The sequence below is a fragment of the Chanos chanos genome, chromosome 14 (assembly GCF_902362185.1).
Source record: "Chanos chanos chromosome 14, fChaCha1.1, whole genome shotgun sequence".
NCBI lineage: Eukaryota > Metazoa > Chordata > Actinopteri > Gonorynchiformes > Chanidae > Chanos > Chanos chanos.
Window position 1 is genome coordinate 20,719,298 of NC_044508.1, and position 25,000 is coordinate 20,744,297.

At 40.2% G+C, this 25,000-nt stretch overlaps 2 protein-coding genes across 2 annotated transcripts in view; one reads left to right on the top strand and one right to left on the bottom strand.

Annotated features, from left to right (window-relative positions):
• Nucleotides 1-17,602, top strand: part of ghrhrb (growth hormone releasing hormone receptor b) — a 56,797-nt gene extending 39,195 nt beyond the window's left edge. Inside the window, exons 4-13 of the mRNA XM_030791142.1 lie at nucleotides 522-622; nucleotides 4,925-5,022; nucleotides 5,400-5,532; nucleotides 9,985-10,138; nucleotides 14,686-14,746; nucleotides 16,468-16,537; nucleotides 16,701-16,792; nucleotides 16,895-17,024; nucleotides 17,216-17,257; nucleotides 17,426-17,602. Coding sequence (XP_030647002.1) covers nucleotides 522-622; nucleotides 4,925-5,022; nucleotides 5,400-5,532; nucleotides 9,985-10,138; nucleotides 14,686-14,746; nucleotides 16,468-16,537; nucleotides 16,701-16,792; nucleotides 16,895-17,024; nucleotides 17,216-17,257; nucleotides 17,426-17,602 — 1,058 coding nt within the window. The remainder of the gene's footprint in view (nucleotides 1-521; nucleotides 623-4,924; nucleotides 5,023-5,399; nucleotides 5,533-9,984; nucleotides 10,139-14,685; nucleotides 14,747-16,467; nucleotides 16,538-16,700; nucleotides 16,793-16,894; nucleotides 17,025-17,215; nucleotides 17,258-17,425) is intronic.
• A 7,114-nt stretch (nucleotides 17,603-24,716) lies between these two features.
• The window catches only part of adcyap1r1b (adenylate cyclase activating polypeptide 1b (pituitary) receptor type I), a 15,618-nt gene continuing 15,334 nt past the window's right edge, over nucleotides 24,717-25,000 (bottom strand). Inside the window, exon 13 of the mRNA XM_030791143.1 lies at nucleotides 24,717-24,905. Coding sequence (XP_030647003.1) covers nucleotides 24,717-24,905 — 189 coding nt within the window. The remainder of the gene's footprint in view (nucleotides 24,906-25,000) is intronic.

The window sequence follows — 25,000 nt, forward strand, 5'->3', positions numbered from 1 at the left end:
CCCCCCCCCCCCCCCCCCGGATTGTCTCTCTTCCCTCTGACTGTCTTCTCTCTTATACATGATATGGGATTTAATCCCTAAACAACATTTAGAGCTCTGAGTAAATCCAGATGAAAACCTAGTCTCACATTGCATCATTGCATCAGTAACAGCAGTTGTTGTAATAACCTTAATGAAATCACTAATCTTATTTGTGGTTGAGTGCTGCAGAACAGAGACTCCACATCTCAGCCAGACTACAGGTCAGAGGAGAACACTATTCCTCGTCCTGTCATCCGTAAAGCCACATTGCCCCATGGGAGTTGTGATTTGAGGACATATGGATTTGAACCAAACTCAATGTAGACTTTTCACTGAAGTAAAACTCAAAGCCTTTCGCAACTTTGGAAAGCATTTAAAAGAACTCATTTGAAACCTCTAAATCTGTGTAACATCTGTGACACAAGAATATGAATTTAATAGGCAGAATAATGCTGAAAAATGTATTTATTTGTTTATTTGTTTATTTCTTTTGAATTCAGGTGTGATTTATAGGAACTGCACTAAGGACGGCTGGTCAGACTTGTACCCATCATATGAGGATGCCTGTGAATTTGCAGAGGACGTGGAATCAGAAGCGCCGGTGAGAACAGTCAGAGTCTCAGCTCCACACCTGTCTGTCTACAGCTTGTTCCCAGCTGTCCATCTCCACCTCACTTCCAGCTGTCTGTCTCCAGCATGCTCCCAGATGTCTGTCTCTAGCTCGCTCCCAGCTGTCTGTCTCCAGCTTGCTCCCAGCTGTCTGTCTCCACCTCACTTCCAGCTGTCTGTCTCTAGCTTGCTCCCAGCTGTCTGTCTCCAGCTTGTTCCAACCTGATTCAAAGTCCATTTAAAATCGACTGTTCAGTTGCAAATCTAGTTATTTGATGGCTGGAGGAGAAAGAGACTTAAGGTACTCAGTGTTCCTTAATCCCCTCACATCCTTCTGTTTTAACAACCTCAGCTCATGTCTCCTTCACCTCCCCTCTTTCACCTCCTCACCATCATGTATCTGCCCGCATCCATTTTTCAATTCCCTTTCTCTCTCTTCCTGTCAGTCTTTGGCATGTAAACGTTATTCCTGTAAACTTCCCTCCTCTCTCTCTCTCTCTCTCTCTCTCTCTCTCTCTCTCTCTCTCTCTCTCTCCCTCTCTCTCTCTCTCTCTCTCTCTCTCTTCCTCTCTCTCTCTCTCTCTCTCTCTCTCTTTTAAAGCCGTCAGTCCTTACCCTTTGACTCCCCTTACACCTTCAGAGTGTGAGAATTTCTGTCTCTCTTGTCTAGTTGGTTTGTGATTGTCTGGTTTGTTAAGGTTCTCTCAAGCCACTCTGTAATCGTGTGCAAATTTTCTATGACTCTCTTATTTACTGCAGGCAGACCCACCAGTGTTCATCAGAGACTACCTCCAGGATGTGATATGAGATCTAAATAAAGATGGAGAGAAACAGAGAGAGAGAGAGAGAGAGAAAGAGAGATAGAGAGAGAGAGAGAGAGAGAGAGAGAGAGAGAGAAAGAGAGGGAGGAGAAAAGACAGAGAGGAAAATCACCTCATAACGCTTGAGATGTGCATATTTAATACCATAGAGACAAAAAAAACAGAGAATCATAGACCTTTACTCTCCGCTGTTTTTTGTCTTCTTACAGGACAGAGCAGGCAAACCCAGCATGGTTCAGCTCTACCACTGACATATTCTTACACTGGACTGAATGGTTCAGCTCTACCACTGACATATTCTTACATTGGACTGAATGGTTCAGCTCTACCACTGACATTTTCTCTTACATTGGACTGAATGGTTCAGCTCTACCACTGACATTTTCTCTTACATCGGACTGAATGGTTCAGCTCTACCACTGACATTTTCTCTTACATTGGACTGAATGGTTCAGCTCTACCACTGACATATTCTTACACTGGACTGAATGGTTCAGCTCTACCACTGACATTTTCTCTTACATTGGACTGAATGGTTCAGCTCTACCACTGACATTTTCTCTTACATTGGACTGAATGGTTCAGCTCTACCACTGACATTTTCTCTTACATCGGACTGAATGGTTCAGCTCTACCACTGACATATTCTTACATTGGACTGAATGGTTCAGCTCTACCACTGACATTTTCTTACATTGGACTGAATGGTTCAGCTCTACCACTGACATTTTCTCTTACATTGGACTGAATGGTTCAGCTCTACCACTGACATATTCTTACACTGGACTGAATGGTTCAGCTCTACCACTGACATTTTCTCTTACATTGGACTGAATGGTTCAGCTCTACCACTGACATTTTCTCTTACATTGGACTGAATGGTTCAGCTCTACCACTGACATTTTCTTACATTGGACTGAATGGTTCAGCTCTACCACTGACATATTCTTACATTGGACTGAATGGTTCAGCTCTACCACTGACATTTTCTCTTACATTGGACTGAATGGTTCAGCTCTACCACTGACATTTTCTCTTACATTGGACTGAATGGTTCAGCTCTACCACTGACATTTTCTTACATTGGACTGAATGGTTCAGCTCTACCACTGACATTTTCTTACATTGGACTGAATGGTTCAGCTCTACCACTGACATATTCTTACATTGGACTGAATGGTTCAGCTCTACCACTGACATTTTCTCTTACATTGGACTGAATGGTTCAGCTCTACCACTGACATTTTCTCTTACATTGGACTGAATGGTTCAGCTCTACCACTGACATTTTCTCTTACATTGGACTGAATGGTTCAGCTCTACCACTGACATTTTCTCTTACATTGGACTGAATGGTTCAGCTCTACCACTGACATTTTCTCTTACATTGGACTGAATGGTTCAGCTCTACCACTGACATATTCTTACATTGGACTGAATGGTTCAGCTCTACCACTGACATATTCTCTTACACTGGACTGAATGGTTCAGCTCTACACTCACATTGGACTGAAAGTATCGTGTGATATTTCCACACTCAGGTGGGCAGTAATGAAGTACAGATACTTTGTTACTGTACTTGAGTTTTCAAATATCTGTACTTTTCTTGAGTGTTTATTTTTCCGACGACTTTTTACTTTCACTCCCTACATTTTAACAGAAATATCTGTACTTTCTACTCCATACATTTTCAAAACAGGCTTGTTCCATTAGTTTTAATGCATTTGAGGGAAATTATCAATTGTTTTTATTTTGCATCACTGCACGCCTTCCCAACATCAAGACCGATTTCAACATAAACGGATGGAACAATAACACGTAGAAATGACGAGCCCTTATCCATCAGTGCATGTCACGCCCAACAGGCGTAACAACATGAAAACGATGTAAAAGACGAAACAATGCAAAACAGACAAGAAAGGGAGACTCGATCGCAGAGAAAAGTCGTCTATTGACTGAATGTGATGTCTGTGACAGGGAGAACTAGTATCGACATGGATGAAAGTGAACCAGACAACACTGTTGACGGAGCAGATTCAGAGAGTAGAGAGTTTAAGGCTCAGTCCTGAAGTGTGTTCTCGTGTCGATCATAATGTTTCAAGTTCTTTTGCTGACATTGAAAACTGATTTGCACATTGGAGCGAAGTTCATTATTTTCAGAATTTTGTTTTTATTTTATTTGAAGTTAGAATGGTTTAAAAGTCTTCGAATTATATTAATATGACGTGAGGTTCAGTTAGCTTTGCACAGAAACAGCTGGTAGGAATGTCTTTCAAAGGGCTACTTTTTACTTTTATACTTTGAGTACCTTTCAGAGCCTGTACTTTTTCACTTTTATTTGAGTAAAGAAGTTGAATCACTACTTCTACTTTTACCTAGTCTTTTTTACCCAGTATCTGTATCTTCTACTTGAGTAAAGAATGTGTGTATTTTTGCCACCTCTGTCCATATCCACTGTCATGTTGTGTATCCCTCCTGTGAGCAGATGGCCAGTCACCCTGCACTGCTACTGAAACAAACTTATTCATGTTTGATACACAGACTGATATGTGATAATACAACTGAATATGTTTAATATCCCTCTCAGTGATTATGTGGTGTTTGCCTTGAATATGTAAGCAGACATTCATGAGCGGATTAGAAACACCATGCTAATTCAAGAGAAAGATCATTTGACATTACCCATACACACACACACACACACACACACACACACACACACACACAGAGGACAAGACAAAAACCATGTCCCTAATCTGAACAATTAACTGCAGTCTGCCCTATCACACAAGAACAGGATGGACTCTGTGTGGTAAATTACATTTTCCTCACTTTGATAGCTCTTCAGTGATGATTTTGGTCTCCTACTCTCCTCTTTTCCTGAATGCAACTGGGCGTGGAATAAATGCGTGACAAGCTTCATTAAGTGGAGTGAAGTTAGATATGTTCGTCTCAGTGGAAGATTGTCTGGTGTGTTGGTGTATTCAGTGGAGCTGTGTACCTGGGGCCCTTTCTGTTTCTCACATGAGTTTGCAGTGTACTTTAACTCCCCTACACAGACACAGACACACCAGTCCAAATATACAGTCTCACCCACCCAATTACACTCTAAAATTTTCCTTAACTGAAACCTTTTGATTTTCTTACGACCTGTTAGACAGAATATAAAAATTATGAAAACAACTTTAAGACTGCATTACGATAGTATTAGTGTAAATTAATGCCTACATTAAGGCTATATTAAAATAAATCAAGCACTGTTAAGACAGCTGTGTTGTTCTGGCAATTGGGAAAAAGGTTAATACAGATGTGAGCTGATTCCTCTATTGCAGTCTGTGTTTTTCAGTTGCAGTCAGACATGTTGTTTTTAGAGTCTGATCACTGTGGGTTAACAGAGAGAAAATAAACAGGGTCTAACCTGCCCACTTTTCTCATAAAACCTGTTTATGTTTGTTTGTTTGTTTCCTGTGCAGACGGCGTATTACTCCATGTTCAGGCAGGTGTACACGGCAGGCTATGCTACCTCCCTCATCTCCCTCATCTCGGCCATCTGCGTCTTCACCGTCCTCAGGTGATGCTTTCCACATCAGGCACGCACGCACAGACTCAAACCAACCTTAAACGGAAAAGGCACTAGACTAGTCTTGAGCAGTATGATTGAGTTTGGAAATACAGGCTTATAATTTATAAATCTTTCTGGGATTTGGTGCTTGACTTCCACTGATAAATGGATTTCAGCCTTTGGAGCAAATGTTTATGTCTCTCAAAGACACATCATTGGCATGCTGTATAAAGCCTGATAGAATGGCTAATAATGGTTTGTAGAAAGAAAAATATTATCATCAGGTCTGCATCTGATGGCCAGAGTTGAACAATCCTACTCTCTAAGTCTTCTCCACTATCATGGGTCTGGTGAGATTTTTACATTTAATGTAAATAACCAAACAGGAAGTTCCACTGCACCAGGAACTACATCCACATCAACCTCTTCACCTCCTTCATTCTGAGAGCCAGTGCTGTCTTCATCAAAGACGCCGTCCTCTTCGGAGACGAGACTCTGGATCACTGCTTCATGTCATCGGTATGTGGGACATGCAGTGCTTCTACATTTACGCTCATGCTCACGTCTTTATTTAATTTTCTAATGGGACAAGCGTGCGAATATGCACATGTAAAAGTGTACTGGTGCTCTTACATACTTTCAGATGAAGATGACGTGCCAGTCATGCAGTGTTTGAAGTGTCAGTCTTTGAATCTTTATTAACTGGTAGCACTCATTCACGCACTGCCTCAGGGCCTTCTCCTCAGACACAAGGCCCTGTAGTAGAGTTATGGTCAACAGACTGCTCTGATTGTGTTAATAGACTAATTGTCAAGGGGTCTCCCAGACCAATGGGTAGGAGTCCTGTACCCATGAGGGCAGGGTTTCTAGGAGCTGGAAAGATTTCACGGTAATGAATGGATTCAAAATTAAATACATTATTCAAATAGTTTATTTTACAGCACACAACATAAATCACAACTTTATCTTTAATCATCATTGTCCAATACAATTCAGAGCAAGAAAAATGAATGACTGATTTTTAAAATGGACAGTAAGTATTTAAAAATAGATCCCTGTCAATGTGAGTCAGTGCACTGCGTTCAGAAAGTACTCAAGAGGCAGCCCTCTCTAGCACTAAAAGAAGGGTCTGAATACTTATGTAAGTAAGAGATTGCAGTTTTGTTTCTTTTTAAATAGATTTGCAAAAATGTAGAAAAATATGTTTACGCTTTGTCATTATGGGGTATTGTGTGTTGATGGCAAAAATCAGTTTAATCGAGTTATTCAGTTGATAACACAAAAAGTGTGGAAAAAGTGAAGAGGTCTAAATACCTTTTGATAGCACTACATGCTTTTATAGTAAAATGAACTCTCCAGCTACAAGAACAACACACAGGCCACGATGGCAGGTGACTACAGTAGAAAACCAGGCTCAAACTCACTCACTGCACATTATCTAAAGCATGGACACACTCCAGTGACCACAGTTAGATGCACATCACACAGAGAGAAAGAGCAAAGTGAGTTCATACACACACACACACACAGGCACACACACACACACATGCACACACACCCACACCCACACCCACACACACCCACCCACACACACACACACACAATGAATTGTGTAAAAACAGACAGAGAGAGGCAGGTCCTCTTTACACTGACACTGACTAATGAGCCCAGGGAGCATACTGGTCCTATGCTGTCAGGCCTGAAAGGCCACATGTCAAATGTAAAAGACCTCTCACCCACATGGGCACACACTCACAGCCTCTTCCACTGTGGGCACAAAAAATCTGTTTTACTCCTTTATCTAACCACTGTCAGCATGGCACACACACTTACCGCTTTTCAAGGTCATGGTGCTGGGTGGGGGTGCCACGGCACCCGCTGGTGATAAGTGTCTGACTCAAGTGTACATGAAGGGCAGAGACCAGTGAGCCCACCAGTAATAAATTAACATTCAGTGGTGCATCGCCTGTGATTCACACCGAGCAGCCTTTCTCACAGAGCCCAGACCCAAACATACTGGTCCGATGTTGCTCCATCCAAATTTTCCATCTCTGCATTCTGAGTGTGACTATGAGGGACACGTATGCCTCTGTGAGGAAACTGCCGGTGTGCTTTACTGACCATGAGATCAGCTGGGAAGTCGTGACTTATTAAAGTCACTGGAAAGGAAAGAGGAAAAGGAAGTAGGGAATCGGTGATGGGAGTGGGGGGTGGGGTTGATGAGACAGGCTTCACCTAGGTCGTCATGGTTATTTTTAGAAAATTAATTCCCAGGAAAAGATGAGGCAGAGGGATTATGGAGACCAGAGGGAGGGCATGAAAGACTGAAAAGAAAAGAGACTGATTGTGTTAGATGAGTGGTTCAGGAAAGCAAGAAAGAGGTTTGATAACTGTTGTGTTCAAAACTCCTGTTCATAAGTCTTTGAGGGTGTGAATATCCCTGTGAGGGTTTAGCCTTCTCTGACAGTGGGAGACTATTAACTCTTACCTTAGAGTATACATCTATAGATAGCCCTCACCAGGTCAAACACACATACTCACATAGACACAGACCAGCTTTACACCTGTTTTTAATAAGATCTTCTGGCAAGCCTACAAAATTGAGAGCAAAGATTTAGAGTGCATCCGAATAGTAAAAAAAAATTATGTCCCATGACATTTCCTAACCGCTTTTCCTTGACCTCAATGGAAAACGTTATGAGGTTAAGGAAAGATGGGAAAGAGAATTCATGAGGACTTAGGAAAAGACAAACGCGGTGCTAAGAGACTGCACTTACACTAGGCTACGTAATTATGTGACAGCGGAAGTGAGTCCAATGGAAAATGTCATGAGGTCAAGCAAAGTTGGGAAGGAGAATTCGTAAGAACATAGGAAAAGACAACCTAAGAGAATCAGACTGCTTTTACACTAGGCTACGTAATTATGTGACGGCGGATGTTACTGACGTGGGTTTGGCGTGGTGAAACTACAATGTTCCAGAGACAGACTACTAAAAGTGCATCTTCGATACTTTGCCCTGTGTGTGTTCTTACCGAGTTGTTTCACGCAGGCTATACAAACGTGGACAACCCAATGAAAAATGTGCCTAACCCTAACCATTACCAAGGTTGGGATTGAAATGAAAAAAGAATATAGACTGCCAGTCACTAAAGTGAAAGGAAATGGTCGTCACATCAAGAATGGTTGCTCACGCTCACCCTCCTGTCCACTCATAGTTATCGACATGAATCCCAATTAGTATGACTGTATGGAAATAATTGTTAAATCTATGCAGAAACGCATAACATGTTAGGCCTACAATTCTCAAGTTTCAAGTTTCCAACATGTTGAATTAAAAACATCATCTGGCTAAAACTGTCTCATATCCCTTGTCGGTCATGTTGATTGTTTTCATGAACGGTTGAATGTAGCTGCTGTAAGGAGTCGTGGGACAGCAGTGTCTCCTTTCCCTTGGTAAAGGATGGTCCATTGTACCCTGTGCTAAAGGAGATAGGAAAGGAAGCACTGAAGCATCTTTCCTTAGCATTTAGAGAATTCAGCCAGCTCTTATCATGGCTGCCACTTAGATCCTTCCAGGTCACTTCACTCAGTTAGGAACCTTCCTAAGCAAAGAAAGACTATTCAACCATACCCTTAGTTTTTCCTGCCATTTGAATCAAGATCTTGTTTCATGAAAGAATATTGTTAAAATTTACTTTAGAGGCATCTTGTAAGGTGTCTCCCAAAAGCATCTTAACATGGAAATCTCTTGAAGATCACTGCAGATTAATGAGTCTCTCTGACTGCTGAGAGCTGAAATGGCCCATGATGTTAAGCGTGTGTTTTTGAAGAGTGTTTGGGGATTTACTTATCTTGTTGGAGCCAACACTTCAGAGCAGTCAAATATCATTTGAATATGAGTAAGGGAAAGACCGCTTTGAGTTCCATCTGGTCCTGATGTAGCAACCCAGCTTTCACAGTTATGATCCTATGAATGTTATGAGCAAATCCCCATCCCCTTTGTTCATGCTCTAATTTACTTACAATTGTAACTGCCCACTGGGTTGGCACCTATTGCACACCTGTCTGGCCAAGAATGGGTCTCCTCTCTCTGTGGTCCTTCTCAAGATTTCTCCCATTTTCCCATTTCCCTTTTTTCCCTCTTGCCTGCTATGAGGATTAAGTCAGGGGGTGCTGTCCTGTTTTGATTTCTGACTGTTGTGGCCTGTAAAGCCCTTTGAGACTGTAAACAGTGATATTGGGCTCTAAATAAACTTGAAACTTGAAATGCTTATGTGGTCTCTGTATTGCGATGAGGTGGTATTGTTCTTGCCTAAACAATTAAAAAAATTGCATTTCAAAATTAACATTTAAAATGTACACTTAAGTATCTCTCTACAATGGTCATTTTTACAGGCCAAGCATTCAGCCACACTGAAACTGATATCATTAATAAAGGCAGATCATCATTAACTGAAATGAACTTGCTAACAAGCTATCTCTCCCCCCTGGGAGAGAAAAATATCTTACTTTTTTTCAAAACTGTGAATCTTCAAGAAATTGCATCCTTTGAATTCTCTCAAATCTAAGGTTCAGTTTCCTGGTTTCATTTGAATGGTACTTAAACCCTGGTTCTTAAAACCGTTAACTAGACACGTCTGTGTTAATATAACAGAAACTTAACTGAGAAATAAAGCAGAGGAAATGATGAGGAAAAAACGAATGAGAAGAATATCATGGCACATTTGATGGTCACCAACACGTTTTTCCATCGTTTCAAGTTAAGCTAGACTTTCTGGATAAATATTTGAGGAAAAGTCCACTTTCTGAACTCATATGTCCGGACCAAAGTTTGTTTGTTTGACAAAAGGGTAATGATATTTAAGCTTCAAGGATTTGAAATGATCTCACACAAATGTATGTTTAATACAGAAACGAAGTGATAAGCCTTCATGTCTGACTTTGGTTTGCATGATTCTTTTTCTCCTCAGGTGTCCTGTAAGTCAGCAGTGGCGTTCTTTCAGTTCAGTATCCTGGCCAACTACTTCTGGCTGTTAGTGGAAGGAATGTACCTGCAGACTCTCCTTGCTCTCACCTTTGTTTCCCAGAAAAAATACTTCTGGTGGTACATTCTCATTGGCTGGGGTAAGGCAGACAGACCTTTTATAAAATTTTTGAGCAATATGATTTATAAAGTGTTCTAATAACTGATGTCTTTAATATTCACAAGAATGCAATCACAAAGTCTACAATTATTGAATTATCAATGCTACTCAACTCCGTCAATTTCAGACCTTCAGTGAGAGTCGGGTCCCATTCATAAACATGGGCACACTTTGGACCTAATCAGTTTATGTAGTCTTGACACCAGGGTGCCACAAATAGTAGATGTTGCAGTTACTGACCACTGCTGTGTGATCTTTGACATGACACTCTGTACCTGCCCAAAGACCGATAAGGAGACAATCAACAGGCTCTATTTTAGAGCTGACTCTGCTGTGATCTTCATCAATCTCATGCCCCCCCCCCCCCCCCCCCCCTTACACCCATGTCCTGTGAGACTCTAGTTGAGGAAATCAGAATCAGACTTTGTTTTTTTGCCAAGCAGGTTTTACCCCTACAAGGAATTTTTGTTGGTGTGTTGGTGCACCATACAAGTACAACACTAAAGTACAGTGACTAGTAACAAGTACTGCAACACAAACAAAAATCAAGAAACAGTACAAGAAGCTGTACAATGTATAGGGAATACTGTGGGTATAATATAAAAAAATATATTAAGAGAGGTAGAAAATATTCTGAATATTGAAAATCTAGAGTGCAAGAAGTGCAGAGTGAAATAGACAGACGACTAAAGTAATAATTAAGTAATAATTAAAGTAATACAGTAATAATATAACAGAGGGGGGTGGGGCAGAGTCCGAGCCAGCGGGGGTCGGGGGCTTATTGATCAGTTCTACTGCTGTAAGGAAGGAACTGTTTTTGTGGCACGTGGTTCTGGTCTTGATGGACCTCAGTCTCATGCCAGAGGGTAGTGTTCTGAACAGTCCGTGACCAGGGTGGGAAGGGTTGGCCACAATCTTTCCTGCTCGCCTCAAGGTCCTGGAGCCGTGCATATCCTGGAGGGATGGCAGACTGCAGCCAATCACCTTCTCTGCAGAGCAGATGATACGTTGCACTCTGTCCTTGTCCTTAGCAGTGGCAGCAGTGTACCAGACCATGATGGAGCAGGTGAGGATGGACTCAATGAAGGCAGCGTAGAAGTGTACCGTCATTATCCTTGGCAGGTTGAACTTCTTCAGCTGCCATGGGAAGTACATCCTCTTTTGGGCTTTATTGATGAGGAGGCTGATGTTCAGCTCCCACTTGTGGTCCTGGGAGACGACGGTGCCCAAGAAGTGGAAAGACACAGTGTAGACCAGGGAGTGATGGGGGCAGGGTGGAGCTGAGCCACACCTGAAGTCCACTACCATCTCCGCTGCCTTTAGAGCATTGAGCTCCAGTTTGTTATGGCTGCACCAGGTCACCAGATGGTCAACTTCCCACCTGTGGGTGGACTCATCCCCACCAGAGATGAATCCATTGAGGGTGGTGTCGTCCGCAAACTTCAGGAGCTTGACGGATTCGTGACTGGAAGTGCAGCTGTTAGTATACAGTGAGAAGAGTAGGGGGGGCAGGACTCAGTCTTGAGGGGATCCAGTGCTTGTGGTCAGGGAGTTGGAGACGTGCTTCTCCAGCTTAACATGCTGCCTCCCGTTAGACAGGAAGTAAGTGATCCACATACAGGAGGAGTTTGGCACGCCCAGCAGGGAGAGCTTGTCCTGAAGCAGAGCTGGGATGATCGTGTTGAATGTGGAGCTAAAGTCCACAAACAGGATCCTGGAGTAGGATCCAGGAGAATCCAGATATTGGAGGATGAAGTGAGGGGCCATGTTGGCAGCGTCGTCTACAGACCTGTTGGCTCTGTAAGCAAACTGCAGTGGGTCCAGGAGAGGGTCAGTGATTGACATAAGGTAGGACAGAACAAGATGCTCAAATGACTTCATTACTACAGAGATCGAGGCTACAGGTCTGTAGTCATTCAGTCCTGTGGTCCTAGGCTTCTTGGGGATGGGGATGATGGTGGAGGTTTTGAAGCAGGCTGGCACATGACACATCTCAGGTGAGGTGTTAGAAATGTCTGTGAGCACTAGAGACAGCTGGGCAGCACGGTGCTTCCGTGTGGAAGGGGAGACAGAGTCCAGGCTGGCTGCTTTGCGGGCGTTCTCCTGTATAGAGAGGGTCCCTCTCCTGTATAGAGAGGGTCGTTGAGGTAGAGGGGAGGTGAAGGAGACCGTCTGAAGTGAGTGGATGTGTAGTGGCCCCAGCCTCCATTGTGGTCATGGCTGGTTGAGTGGCAGTGCCGGTGGGCTGGAGCAGGAGCTGATGGCTGTGCACAGTGGGGGTGGTGTCAGGACTGTCCCTTTGTCTATCAAAACGACAGTAAAAGTTGTACAGGTCATTAGCGAGGCTCAAGTTGTTGATGGAGCGCAAAGCTAATAGTTCACCATACTTTCTACACAGATCATTTGAAAATACTTATGTGAGAAGTGAAATTCTCAGGCCTGGTTGGCAATACTGTGACAATCTAAAATTCCTTTTTTCAACTAATGACGGATTGATTAACCCCTTCTCTTACACCTCTCCTCAACGAACAAATGCAGTGTGTTTACTGCATTCTATCCTGATAAAATTGTTGCAACAAGAGAAAAGATAGTGAGCTCTGGCCCCCATAGGCTTGTTATTCTCCCATCACACACTACTACCAAAAGTAATCCGTCCACTTTTTCAGCCGTTGACCTTAAAACGCTAACTGAAGTTATGTCGCTCCTGAAATCCTCTAGCTCTGCTCGTGACCTTGGACCTACCAATGTTTTAAACATTCTAAAATCATTACTGGCTGTAGTAAATCAATAACTACAACAAGGATTTTATCCTTACAGCCTGAAAACAGCCAGGCCACTGCTGAAGAAATGAAATCTTGACCCCACTTTGCTTAGTAACTGTAGACCCGTCTCAAATCTTCCTTTTCTTGGCAAAATGATTGAGAAAGCAATGTCCACCTAGCTTAATGACTATATTAACCCAAATAATTTCAGTCTGGTCTTTTGGCCAACCATAGCACTGAAACGGGACTTCTCAAGGTCCTAAATGATCTGAGATTTAATGGTAACTAAGGTAACCTGTCTGTCTTAGCTCTCTTAGACCCCAGCGCTGCCTTTGACATAGTTAACAATGAGACTCTACATGACCGGCTTGAGACCTGAGTTGGCCTTTCTGTCTCAATCTAAGACTGGTTCAGATCTTAACTCACTCACGTCGTAACCAGTCTTAGACTGGTTCAGATCTGAACTAACTGATTATGTTGTGTTGGCCGTTCATTTGCTGTCATGCCTCACTATGTAGTATCCCCCAGGGCTCGATTCTGGGGCCTTTGATAATTAACATTTATATGCTTCCATTAGCTGATATAATTAATAAATACATCATTCCTTCCTTCAATATACAGATGACACCTAGCCTCACATGTCTCCAGTACCCAATGCCTACAGGTCTATCATTTCTCTGCTTGAATGCATAATATATAATATGGATAATATCATAAATCATAATATAGATGATATCAATTTGTGGAGGTCTCAGAACTTCCTGGAACGAAATAAAGACAAGACAGAGATTCTTCTTGTTACTGGGAATGAAACACAGAGGAAAGATATACTGGTGTATCTGGACTCTCTGTTCCTGAAGGCCAAAAAACACATCAAGAACCGAGGAGTTGTGTTTACCAGTGATCTTAGTTTTAAAAAGCACATCATCATCACCTGAAAAACAGCTTGTGGTCACCCTGTAATATCTCTAAGGCCTGTGATGTACTAACTGATGCTGACAGTGTCGGTAGACTGGACCACTCTCATACATTTACAACACATTGAAAATGCTACTGTCAGAATATTAAACATTCAGCATACCTTAGTGATAGTTTGACTGTGAGACATGCTCCATTCAGATCTCTCAGATCAGCTACCAGCAAGCTGCCAGTCATTCCCAAAACCTGGCTAAAGAGTGAGGAGTCATTTTATAGCTACCAACTTGTGGAATTTCCTCCCAGAAAGCCTAAGAGCTATAGATTCATTTGGCGATTTTGAAAAGATCCTTAAAACATATTTGTATAACTTTGCTTTTATGCAGGTGCCGTTATCCATTGTTCTTCCAATTTTACTGCATTCTTTTTAAATTTTATTTCTCTTTTATCTCCTTTCTCTTTTAAAAATCCATTTTAAAATTGCTATCCTTCATAAAGCACTTTGTGAGTGGTGTGTTAAAAGAAGCTCTACATAGGTAAGGCTTATCATAGGTAACATTTTAAATTACATTTATCACTCAGTGAAGAGAACATGTAGGCTGCTTTTTAGTTTGAATATGGTGTTATCTGTCTCAGTCATCATGGTTCCAATGGATCTGAGGTTATGTTAACACAAAAATTGTTCTATATATTTATATATTTTTAAAAAGCTAAATTTAAACCCCTGTTTCAGTCCTTGTGAGAGACTGAGTTTTGGGATATAAATATGTTAACAAATAGGTTCAGTGAACATTTCTCAAATAAAGATCTTAAAATTAGAGAATGTTTTGATGTCTCTTCCATCTTTCAGGTGTGCCAACAGCAATACTAATTATTTGGGTCTTAACCCGGAATTTCTGTGACAACAGAGGGTGAGTATTCTGATAGAATTTTGAAACGGATTTTTACATACCAAAAATAAGTGAATAAATTAAATAAAATTCATCCTTTCTTCCTGGAAGAGAAGCAGGTTCCTCTGTGACTTCTCTGCATTGTCAGTAGGCAGTGGGTGTTTGCCAGAGGCTCCACTTTTTACAGTGCTGCACTTTTTTTCTTTTCACGCCACAAACTCCAGAACGTCCTCACATGTGCCCTGACCCCATAGTGCATCATTATGATTCACTGTTCTGTTAGTCACACTCACTCAGTAAAACAGATATCACACTCTCATTCACTCAGTAATACAGATATCACACTCTCACTCACTCAGTAATACAGATATCACACTCTCACTCACTCAGTAATACAGATATCACACTCACACTCACTCAGTAAAACAGATATCACACTCACATACACTCAGTAATACAGATATCACACTCTCACTCACTCAGTAATACAGATATCACACTCTCATTCACTCAGTAAAACAGATATCACACTCTCACTCACTCAGTAATACAGATATCACACTCTCACTCACTCAGTAATACAGATATCACACTCTCACTCACTCAGTAATACAGATATCACACTCACATACACTCAGTAATACAGATATCACACTCACACTCACTCAGTAATACAGATATCACACTCTCACTCACTCAGTAATACAGATACCACACTCTCATTCACTCAGTAAAACAGATATCACACTCTCACTCACTCAGTAAAACAGATACCACACTCTCACTCACTCAGTAATACAGATATCACACTCTCACTCACTCAGTAATACAGATACCACACTCTCATTCACTCAGTAAAACAGATATCACACTCTCACTCACTCAGTAAAACAGATACCACACTCACACTCACTCAGTAAAACAGATACCACACTCTCATTCACTCAGTAATACAGATATCACACTCTCATTCACTCAGTAATACAGATATCACACTCTCACTCACTCAGTAAAACAGATACCACACTCTCACTCACTCAGTAATACAGATATCACACTCACACTCACTCAGTAATACAGATATCACACTCTCACTCACTCAGTAATACAGATATCACACTCTCACTCACTCAGTAATACAGATATCACACTCTCATTCACTCAGTAAAACAGATATCACACTCTCACTCACTCAGTAATACAGATATCACACTCTCACTCACTCAGTAATACAGATATCACACTCTCATTCACTCAGTAAAACAGATACCACACTCTCATTCACTCAGTAAAACAGATATCACACTCTCACTCACTCAGTAATACAGATATCACACTCTCACTCACTCAGTAAAACAGATACCACACTCTCATTCACTCAGTAAAACAGATATCACACTCACATACACTCAGTAATACAGATATCACACTCACATACACTCAGTAATACAGATATCACACTCACACTCACTCAGTAATACAGATATCACACTCACACTTGCTCAGTAAAATGGATATCACATCTCTCAGGGAAATTTAAACACATTAAAAAATATCACTTTTACCCTTTCAGTTAGCTCAGATGTATAATGCAAACGATGTATTTTTTCAATATGGCATTGTTAGTCAGTTAAGAGATATAAGGAGTGTGTGGCTAGTGACGTGGTCGTGGATGTTGTCATGGTTCCGGCGTGGTTGTGGACGTTGTCATGGTGCTGACAGTGGGTGTTCGTGCTCTCTAGGTGCTGGGATGACACAGATGTGGGCTTCATTTGGTGGATCATCAAAGGCCCAATAACACTGTCGCTGCTGGTCTGTACTCTACAAACTCTCACATTTCAACAGAGTCATTCCTCAGTTATCTTACATAAGGGAGTTGTAACATTGAAATTAAAGGTTTTTTTTTTTTTTTTTTACTGCTTTGCACCCACTATGCGTCCCACAATGATTTTCTCCATCTCTCGTCGTGGTCCAGGTCAACTTCATCATTTTCGTCAACGTAATTCGAATTCTTGTGCAGAAGCTGAAATCGCCGGGGGTGGGGGGAAATGACAGCGGCCACTTCATGTAAGACTCTTTAAAACATGCTCCACAGTGTGTGCTCATATCCACATTTAAACTGTTTCTGTTTTATTTGTTTGTTAGAGCATGTTCACTGTATTTTGACAGGCGGCTGGCTAAGTCCACGCTATTCCTTATTCCTCTGTTTGGCATGCACTACATGGTGTTTGCCGTCCTGCCAGAGACCACCGGAGAGAATGTTCGGCTGTACATTGAACTGGGTCTTGGTTCATTTCAGGTACATACAGCGCCATCTGCAGATCACAGTGCACAACACAGTCCCTTCTTTGGTCAATTATGTATCCTAAATATGTGCTTCAGCAATCTATATTTTTTGGTAGATAATATTCTATAGACATAAACATAGAGATTCAGTGAAATTAAATGTGAACTGTTTCTCCTCACAAAGATATCTCTCTGTGCTCATAGGGCTTTGTGGTGGCTCTGCTGTACTGTTTTCTCAATGGAGAGGTATGGCATTCTCTTAACCATAGAACCATAGAACATAATATTATATTTTACCTTCTGTGGCAGCAATCGCCTTATTATCTGATATAGATAGTACAGCTAAGTGCAGTGTTTGTGTGTGTGTGTGTGTGTGTGTGTGTGTACATGCGTGCGTGCATGTGTGTGTTGCAGGTTCAGGCAGAGCTGAAGAAGAGACTATGGAAGTGTCAAACCCAAAGTTATCTGACCTACAGTAAACGCAGGAAGACTCTGTTCACAGACAGCAGCACTGTCACACAAATCTCTGTTCTAGAAAAATCCAGCCCTAAAGAACAGCCTTCAGCTGAGAACAGTATCTCACCTGTCTGAGCCCCCCCCCCCCCCCCCCCCCCCTCTCTCTCTCTCTCTCTCTCTCTCTCTCTCTCTCTCTCTCTCTCTCTCTCTCTCTCTCTCTCTCTCTCTCTCTCTCTCTCTCTCTCTCTCTCTCTCTCTCTCTTTCTTTTCTTTTACGCACTCTCTGTCAGGCATCTTTAACTACAGGTCTCTCACACAGAGCTAAAGCACAAGCTGATGCCTTATTTTTGCCAGGATGTTTCAGAGTCAGCCTGTAATAATCACACCTCAAAACAAAAAAGAAAAAAAGAAAAAGGAGCATGGAGCAGATGTTCTGTTTGTGTATCAGTTCTGAATTCTGAGTTCCTGATGTCTTACTGAAGGTACAAAATGATTACTTTGACAATAACTGAATTTGGCCAAATCCTTTCTCCCATCGTCTGTGCTGTGTGTACAGAGCACTGCTCTCACTCAGCCTGAGCTTCCCATGTCTGCAAGGACCTTCTCAAAGGGCGAAGACTGGGTTTTAACAGGCCAGGAGTGAAAACCCAGGAGTGTTCTCAGCTCAACAACAGGATCTCAGTATTTGCAGTCTCTATTCAACATTACAATAAGGTACTTCAGTAAGGTGTTCCTAAGCATCTGCAGCGTTGGATTGTAAATTGTGTTTGCGGTGAATATGATTCTTGCTTCCCTATCTCATGTTAGTCTTAAAGGAGCCATGCTCTGTCAGGTTTTCTGTATTAATGTAAGGGTTTATAATGTTGGTGTTGCTGCTAGATGTTCAGTTAATGACTGTATAATACTCAGAGCTGAGGCCAGTGCATTTGTGCATTGAACTGATTATATGTGCAAAAACCTGCTACAGGCTCTAATTTTGATTCTACCATTATTGTCAGCATTCATGTCAATTTATTCTCTCTCTTTTTTTTTTGTATGTCAAAACCTTCTATGTTCAAAACTTCTATGTTGTACTGTTTGTTAAAATGAATTTGAACTTTTCTTTTCGACTGCGACATGTTGCACACTGCGCTGGCCCTGTTGGTGTACTGAGATATTCTTCAGTATAAACACAACAGGATTGACAAAGTCTTTCTTAAATAACCAACATTTTCAAAGGAAATTTGCTTATTGTATATTAAACACTCTATAATTCATTTAAAGAAAGCTGGTTAGGCGCACTTAAAACATTTCCGTAGATAACAGAATAGGTGTGGTTATTAGTATTCTGACAAACAACACAGTTATTAGCCAAACCTGTGCTATGTTATGGATATTGAATATTTGGTCCTGAAAGTGCTTAGCACTTATTTGATAGGGAATAATGCTGATTGATAATGTTTTATTTGAGAATACTTTGCAGCGCACAAATCTGGAGCACTAGACTGTAAAATGTTATGCTTTTACAGAGTTATATATGTGATGTTGTGCATATATTCTCTCTAATGATTAACTGTATAAAGTTAACTGTATAAATATGACACTGTTGTAATAAGTAGTGTACATGCGGATGACATTGTATAAAAGGGTAAGAATGTGTTTAAATGAAGCATCCTGAGTACTTTTACAGTTCTGTTAGTCGTTTCAGATTCGTTCATTAACAGCAAATCCACCATTTCATGTCAAAAGTGCACATATTGTTATTTCTGATATTTTACAGTTATTGGTTTATTTGTATGGAATAATTCACCTTGTACGTAGGTAACAAATCTGACCCATTTCCAGGAAAACATTTCACCATGGTGTACACTGATAAATGCATGTACTCTCACACAGCATACTTAACCTGTCCATTCTATTTATGAGTGTAACTGTGGAGAGAGAAAAGAAAGAGTGTGTCTGTGCTCTGTCTCAGAATAGGTTAACTGTTGACTGTATACATGTAACAAGTGTGGATGATATTGTTCTAATACTGACTTTTAGTCACTACTCAATTGACTCTTGTTCTTTTTCTGTCAGTATTCCTCTACTGCAGATCACATAAAAAGGGGTCTAACAAATAGACCAGTCAGAAGATGGTATAAGAATGTTTCAAAGTCATTTTGAAAGATGTGTTAATGTGGCTTCAGCATTTACTAGCCTCTTTAAAATTCAGTCTTCACATGTTCTCACACATGGGTCACATGCAAGGAACACAGGATGAAGTTCTCATCAGGCCTGAGATTTTGGATGCACTCCATACTTTTAAACTTTTGAACTGTCTGTTGTTTTTGTGTATTTTTGAAAGAACATTCCTGTGGTTTATGTAAATGAAACATGAGTAGACACACATCCTCTCTGAGGGGACAGCCTTTGTCGTCTTTACTCTCAGAAATGACCTGTTGCTCCATTCACCCATATGCCTTACTGTGCTAACAGTTCTGCTGTGTTGTTTATAGGTTTGAGTTGTTATGTAATGTTGGACACATATGTCAATATTGTTCTCCAAGTGACAGTTACTGGCAGTGACTGCAGTGTATCATGATTAGACTATTTATGTATTCTAATTGGTGGCTTTTAAGTTGCTTTTATACTTACTAAAAATACTCTCAAATGTATGGTATGTATAAATCTATAAATATAAAACTTTCAGTATTTGTTCTGATGACTGCTCAGTGTTTGTCTTTATCATGTTTGGCTGGTATTCTGCTGTCACACAGTTTTGTACAAATACCAAAAATCAGACCGAATTAATGAGTGGAAGGTAAATCACAGCAATTTGTTAAAGAAATGTACTGGAAATGTCTGGTAAAAACCTTAGCAAACAGGTTAAAACATGGCTAACGTTACAAAACCGTGGCAAATGTAACAAAACCATGGTTAATGTAACAAAACCATGGCAAATGTAACAAAACCATGGTTAATGTAAAAAAAAAAAACACGGTTAATGTAACAAAACACGGTTAATGTAACAAAACCATGATTAATGTAACAAAACCATGGCAAATGTAACAAAACCATGGTTAATGTAAAAAAAAAAAAAAAAACACGGTTAATGCAACAAAACACGGTTAATGTAACAAAACCATGATTAATGTAACAAAAACATGGTTAATGTAACAAAACCATGGTTAATGTAACAAAATCATGGCAAATGTAACAAAACCATGGTTAATGTAAAAAAAAAAAAAACACGGTTAATGTAACAAAACACAGTTAATGTAACAAAACCATGATTAATGTAACAAAAACATGGTTAATGTAACAAAACCATGGTTAATGTAACAAAATCATGGCAAATGTAACAAAACCACTGTTAATGTAAAAAAAAAAAAAAAAACACGGTTAATGTAACAAAACCATGATTAATGTAACAAAAACATGGTTAATGTAACAAAACACGGTTAATGTAACAAAACCATGGTTAATGTAACAAAAACATGGTTAATGTAAAAAAAAACAAAAAAAACACGGTTAATGTAACAAAAACACAGGTAATGTAACAAAACATGGTTAATGTAACAACTGAACCATGTAGCAGTATTGATGCAGTATTTTAGCAGAATGTCATGTAGATGCTTTTTTATTGTTTGTGAATGGTGTTTTCTCTAACAGGCTCCTGTCCACTACTATTCAAAACCAACACGGACCATGGGCCTCACTTCTTCAGGACTGGAATGCAACATAAGGGAATGTTTACATAAACAAAAACAACAACAACAAAAAATCAGAAACCAGAGTCCACTGTCAAAAACATTTAATTCAGTTTGAAGTCAATATTCCATCATGTACAAAAAGAGACATCTAATATTTACATCTTCATTGTAAGAGATAACCTTTTGTACAGCGTGGTGAGGAAAGAAGCAAGCGTCTGTCCACCATACAGACAGAGACAGATTAATCCTGCATCACCATCTCAAGAGTTACATTCAGCCAGCAGTCCCATACAGCCAGACATCTCCAACAGTCTGTCCTCATGGGACACACTGGTGTCACTGTAAAATCAGCCTTTTTCTGTTTCCCTAATTAGGTTTAAAGGTAATTCTTTTTTCACGATGTGAGATTTTGGCACTGCGTCCATTTTGCAGAGTGTTTTTTTATTTGATTTACTTTATTTAGTAAATAAGGTTGTAAAGACAGACTTTCAACCAGATGAGACCAGCAATCAATTATTATGATCATATAACAAGAGCACAACAGGATGGTCAAATCTCGTTAGCTCTGTGGTTTTACAGTGTAGACATAATGCACTGAGGTTTGAGAGTATAAGATTCACTCACCTGAATTTTACCATTTAATTCTTTAGAAATGAAAAAGAGAGCTCACCCCTTTTCACATTTTCTACCACAAAGAAAAATGATCAGTTGATATTTCTGAAATATTCTGTGAAAAAAAAACACTAAACCACAAACGTTACATGCATTCTAGAGAAGTTCAGAAGCGGCGGTAGAGTAAGCTGTACATTTTTGCAGTCCTATCACAAGAAGATATTGAAACACAGCGTAAAAACTCAGAGGACTCCACTCACTTTGAAGAAAAGAGAATCAGTTTGGAAAGACTACAGTAGCTTAACACTGACTTCTGTATTTTAAAGATGCAAACCCATCACATTTTGTGACCACAGTATTGATCACAATTTTTTTTTCCTCTATATGACACATATTCTTCTAATTTCACTACTTGAGAACAATCAGTTCCTATTAATAGAGAGATAGCATCTATATTTAATATGCATCTATATTTAATATGCATCTATATTTTGACATCGACACTGACGAGAGATAAAGTTTTAACGTGCCATCTTTCATTGAATGAAATGCATATTAAAATAAGTTCAGAATGGCTAATGAGATAATTGGATTGTCATTAGTGTCACAATAAACGTAATTAATTGGTAAACACGATAAGTCATTCAGTTCAGAAAATGAAAAAAATATTTTTGTCAGATGTCACTCATCTCGCCTCTCAAAAACATTCAAGAAGAGTTGAATGCCAAATAATACTCATCAACTGAGTCAGTAAAAAACCCCAAAAAAACCACTTTCGTAGGGTTTCAGAGGAATGAAATCAAGAATAATATATGAGGCCGTCTGACAACACTTTCACATCATCTGACGTCTTGTTTTTGCAGTTTTGTTTTTTGATGGAACAATAAAATATCTCTCTGCTCCCATCAGATTGACTTTTTCTTTTGCATGAAGGCACTTTGGATATAAAACAAAATTGAGATTTTCAAACAAAAGATCCTTGTTATACATTTTTCAGACACTAAATCTGTGAGAAAATATTTGGAATGACATCATCTGCAAAGCTTCAACAGCTCTTGCAAGCAATTATGGCATTGTAAAATTGTAAAAGGTCAAAGATCCAAATATTAATCTTTGGAGTGAGAAGAGGGCGCTGTGAAACGTAGGATTTGTAAAGAAATGTTTGAGGTGAAAATCTCACAATGGATTGGTTTGATGACATCAATTTTTTTTTTTATAAAACGGGAGAGCAATTAAAAAAGAACATTTCACCATTCGATATAAATATGCAAACACAATTACAGTATAAAGCTGATAATCAAAATTCCGAGCCAAAACAAAAAATGTGTTTAAATATTAATTCATTCATATAAGATTTATAACTGAAGAGCTTTTTAAAATACTTCGAAATAATTCCACATTACTTTGAATATTTCTTTTATTCCGAATTAAATATGTGATAGTCATATTAAAAAAAGAAAAACATGTTAAAATTCTGTCACAGTTACACATCTAACTGATGGTATCAAGTCACGAGCCACTGTATTAGTCTTGTTACTGACATTTTCTGTACTATCGGCTTAAAAAAAAAAAACTTTGAGCGCAACCATCTCCAAAAATACAAGAGGCAAAGACTCATGGAAAAGCTAAACTAAATTTTAAGGTGTTTGTTGTATTGGTCATCATAGTCTTAATTAGCTTTGCTCTGTACAACCCATATGACAAAATAATTGTCACTGGAACTTCTTTACAGATATATCCTTGGTCAGACCTTCAGCCTTCTTTAAAATGAGTTAGCATAAATGAGGACAAGGTCAAAACAGAGAAGAAGGCTCTGTTTTGACAGGGATATTGGTCAACCAGTGAGCAGTTAACCAGTCACCAGTTAGTCCAGTTAACCTTGTAAGAGCAACTATGTTACAGGCTCAGAGCTGCACACCACACACTCTGTGGTTCAGCAAAAAGGCCTGTCACCCAGACCCACAACAAGCCACTGTCCATGGTTCCTCTCAAATGAAGCCCTTGGACCACCATGCTTGAGCCAAACCCAAACCAACACTACACTCCTTCTGAGTGAATTGTCATGAGACAACTGTGCCCACCTTCAATCCACTGACTGCATTCATGTCCTTGTTTGTCCACATGAGGCTTGTGTGATATATACAAAAGAATGGGATGATCAGCGTGTGTGGCTCCATTCTTTGAGTGTGGATTCATTCGCAGGTTTGTCTTTCTTTGTGTTTCTCTGTCATTCGCAGTGTTAAAATGAATGTTACCTCCGTTTTTGCTTTCTATTTTTTTTTTAATGTGATGGAGACAGCACCACTTTCTCCCTGGCAAATAAAAGCTTTAACAGCTGTAAGAAAACATGATAGTATGTAGAAAAACAAAAAAAGAAATTCCATTTGTTAGCCCTCGTCGTTATGGATGGGCGGCCTTTCTCATGCTTACTTATTACTGCTGAACCCAACATCATGGCAGATGTTATATTTATTTTTCTTCATTCTTTATTAGCATCTTGATTAGTTCTGTTCAGGCGAAAGCAAAACCCATTACAAATACATCAAATAATCATCATTTAATTGCTGGGGTGGCGGGTGGGAGGATGAAGTTATGGAACTGAGATGAATTTGCTGAACGGAATATTTTGGTTGGGCTTTGAGGGCCATGCTGGCTTTTCTCTTGGCCTCAGTGGTGTTGAAGACAGTTAAGAACAAAGGTGTTTCAACCACATGGCGTTCTTGAGCACTCAGTGGACTGGGACCTAAAATGTTTAAGGGGCTTCAGGACTTCGGGTGAAGGCATGGTATAAACTCTACTCATTTCCAGATACTAAGACGCTCTCCAGAGTCTGAGGCTCTAGAGACGCTTAACTGATTGCGGAGGTGAACTTAATGACCGTGGTATTTGAGTGTGAGAATGGCATGGGAGTTGTGGGGTTTGAGATGTGTCATGGAGCCTGGAGCAGACTGGAGGTTAGATGTTCATGTGGCTGGAGTCTCGGCCTGCAGGCTGGACATTCGGATCTGGGAGCTGCTCTTGCTGAGAATGGACAGCTGAGTCCCTCCGTTGACCCCGCTGCTAGCCAGAGACGGGTGTCTGTGCTTCAAGTCCACGGCAAAGTACCTGTTTACCCTCCAGCTTCTCCATTTCCTCTTCATCTCAGACTGGACCTTCAGAAAACATTTTTCCATTGGAAGATATTACTTCTCTCTGCAACTCTACTGCTACAGACTGTATTTATACTCATCACACATGCTATCTCTGC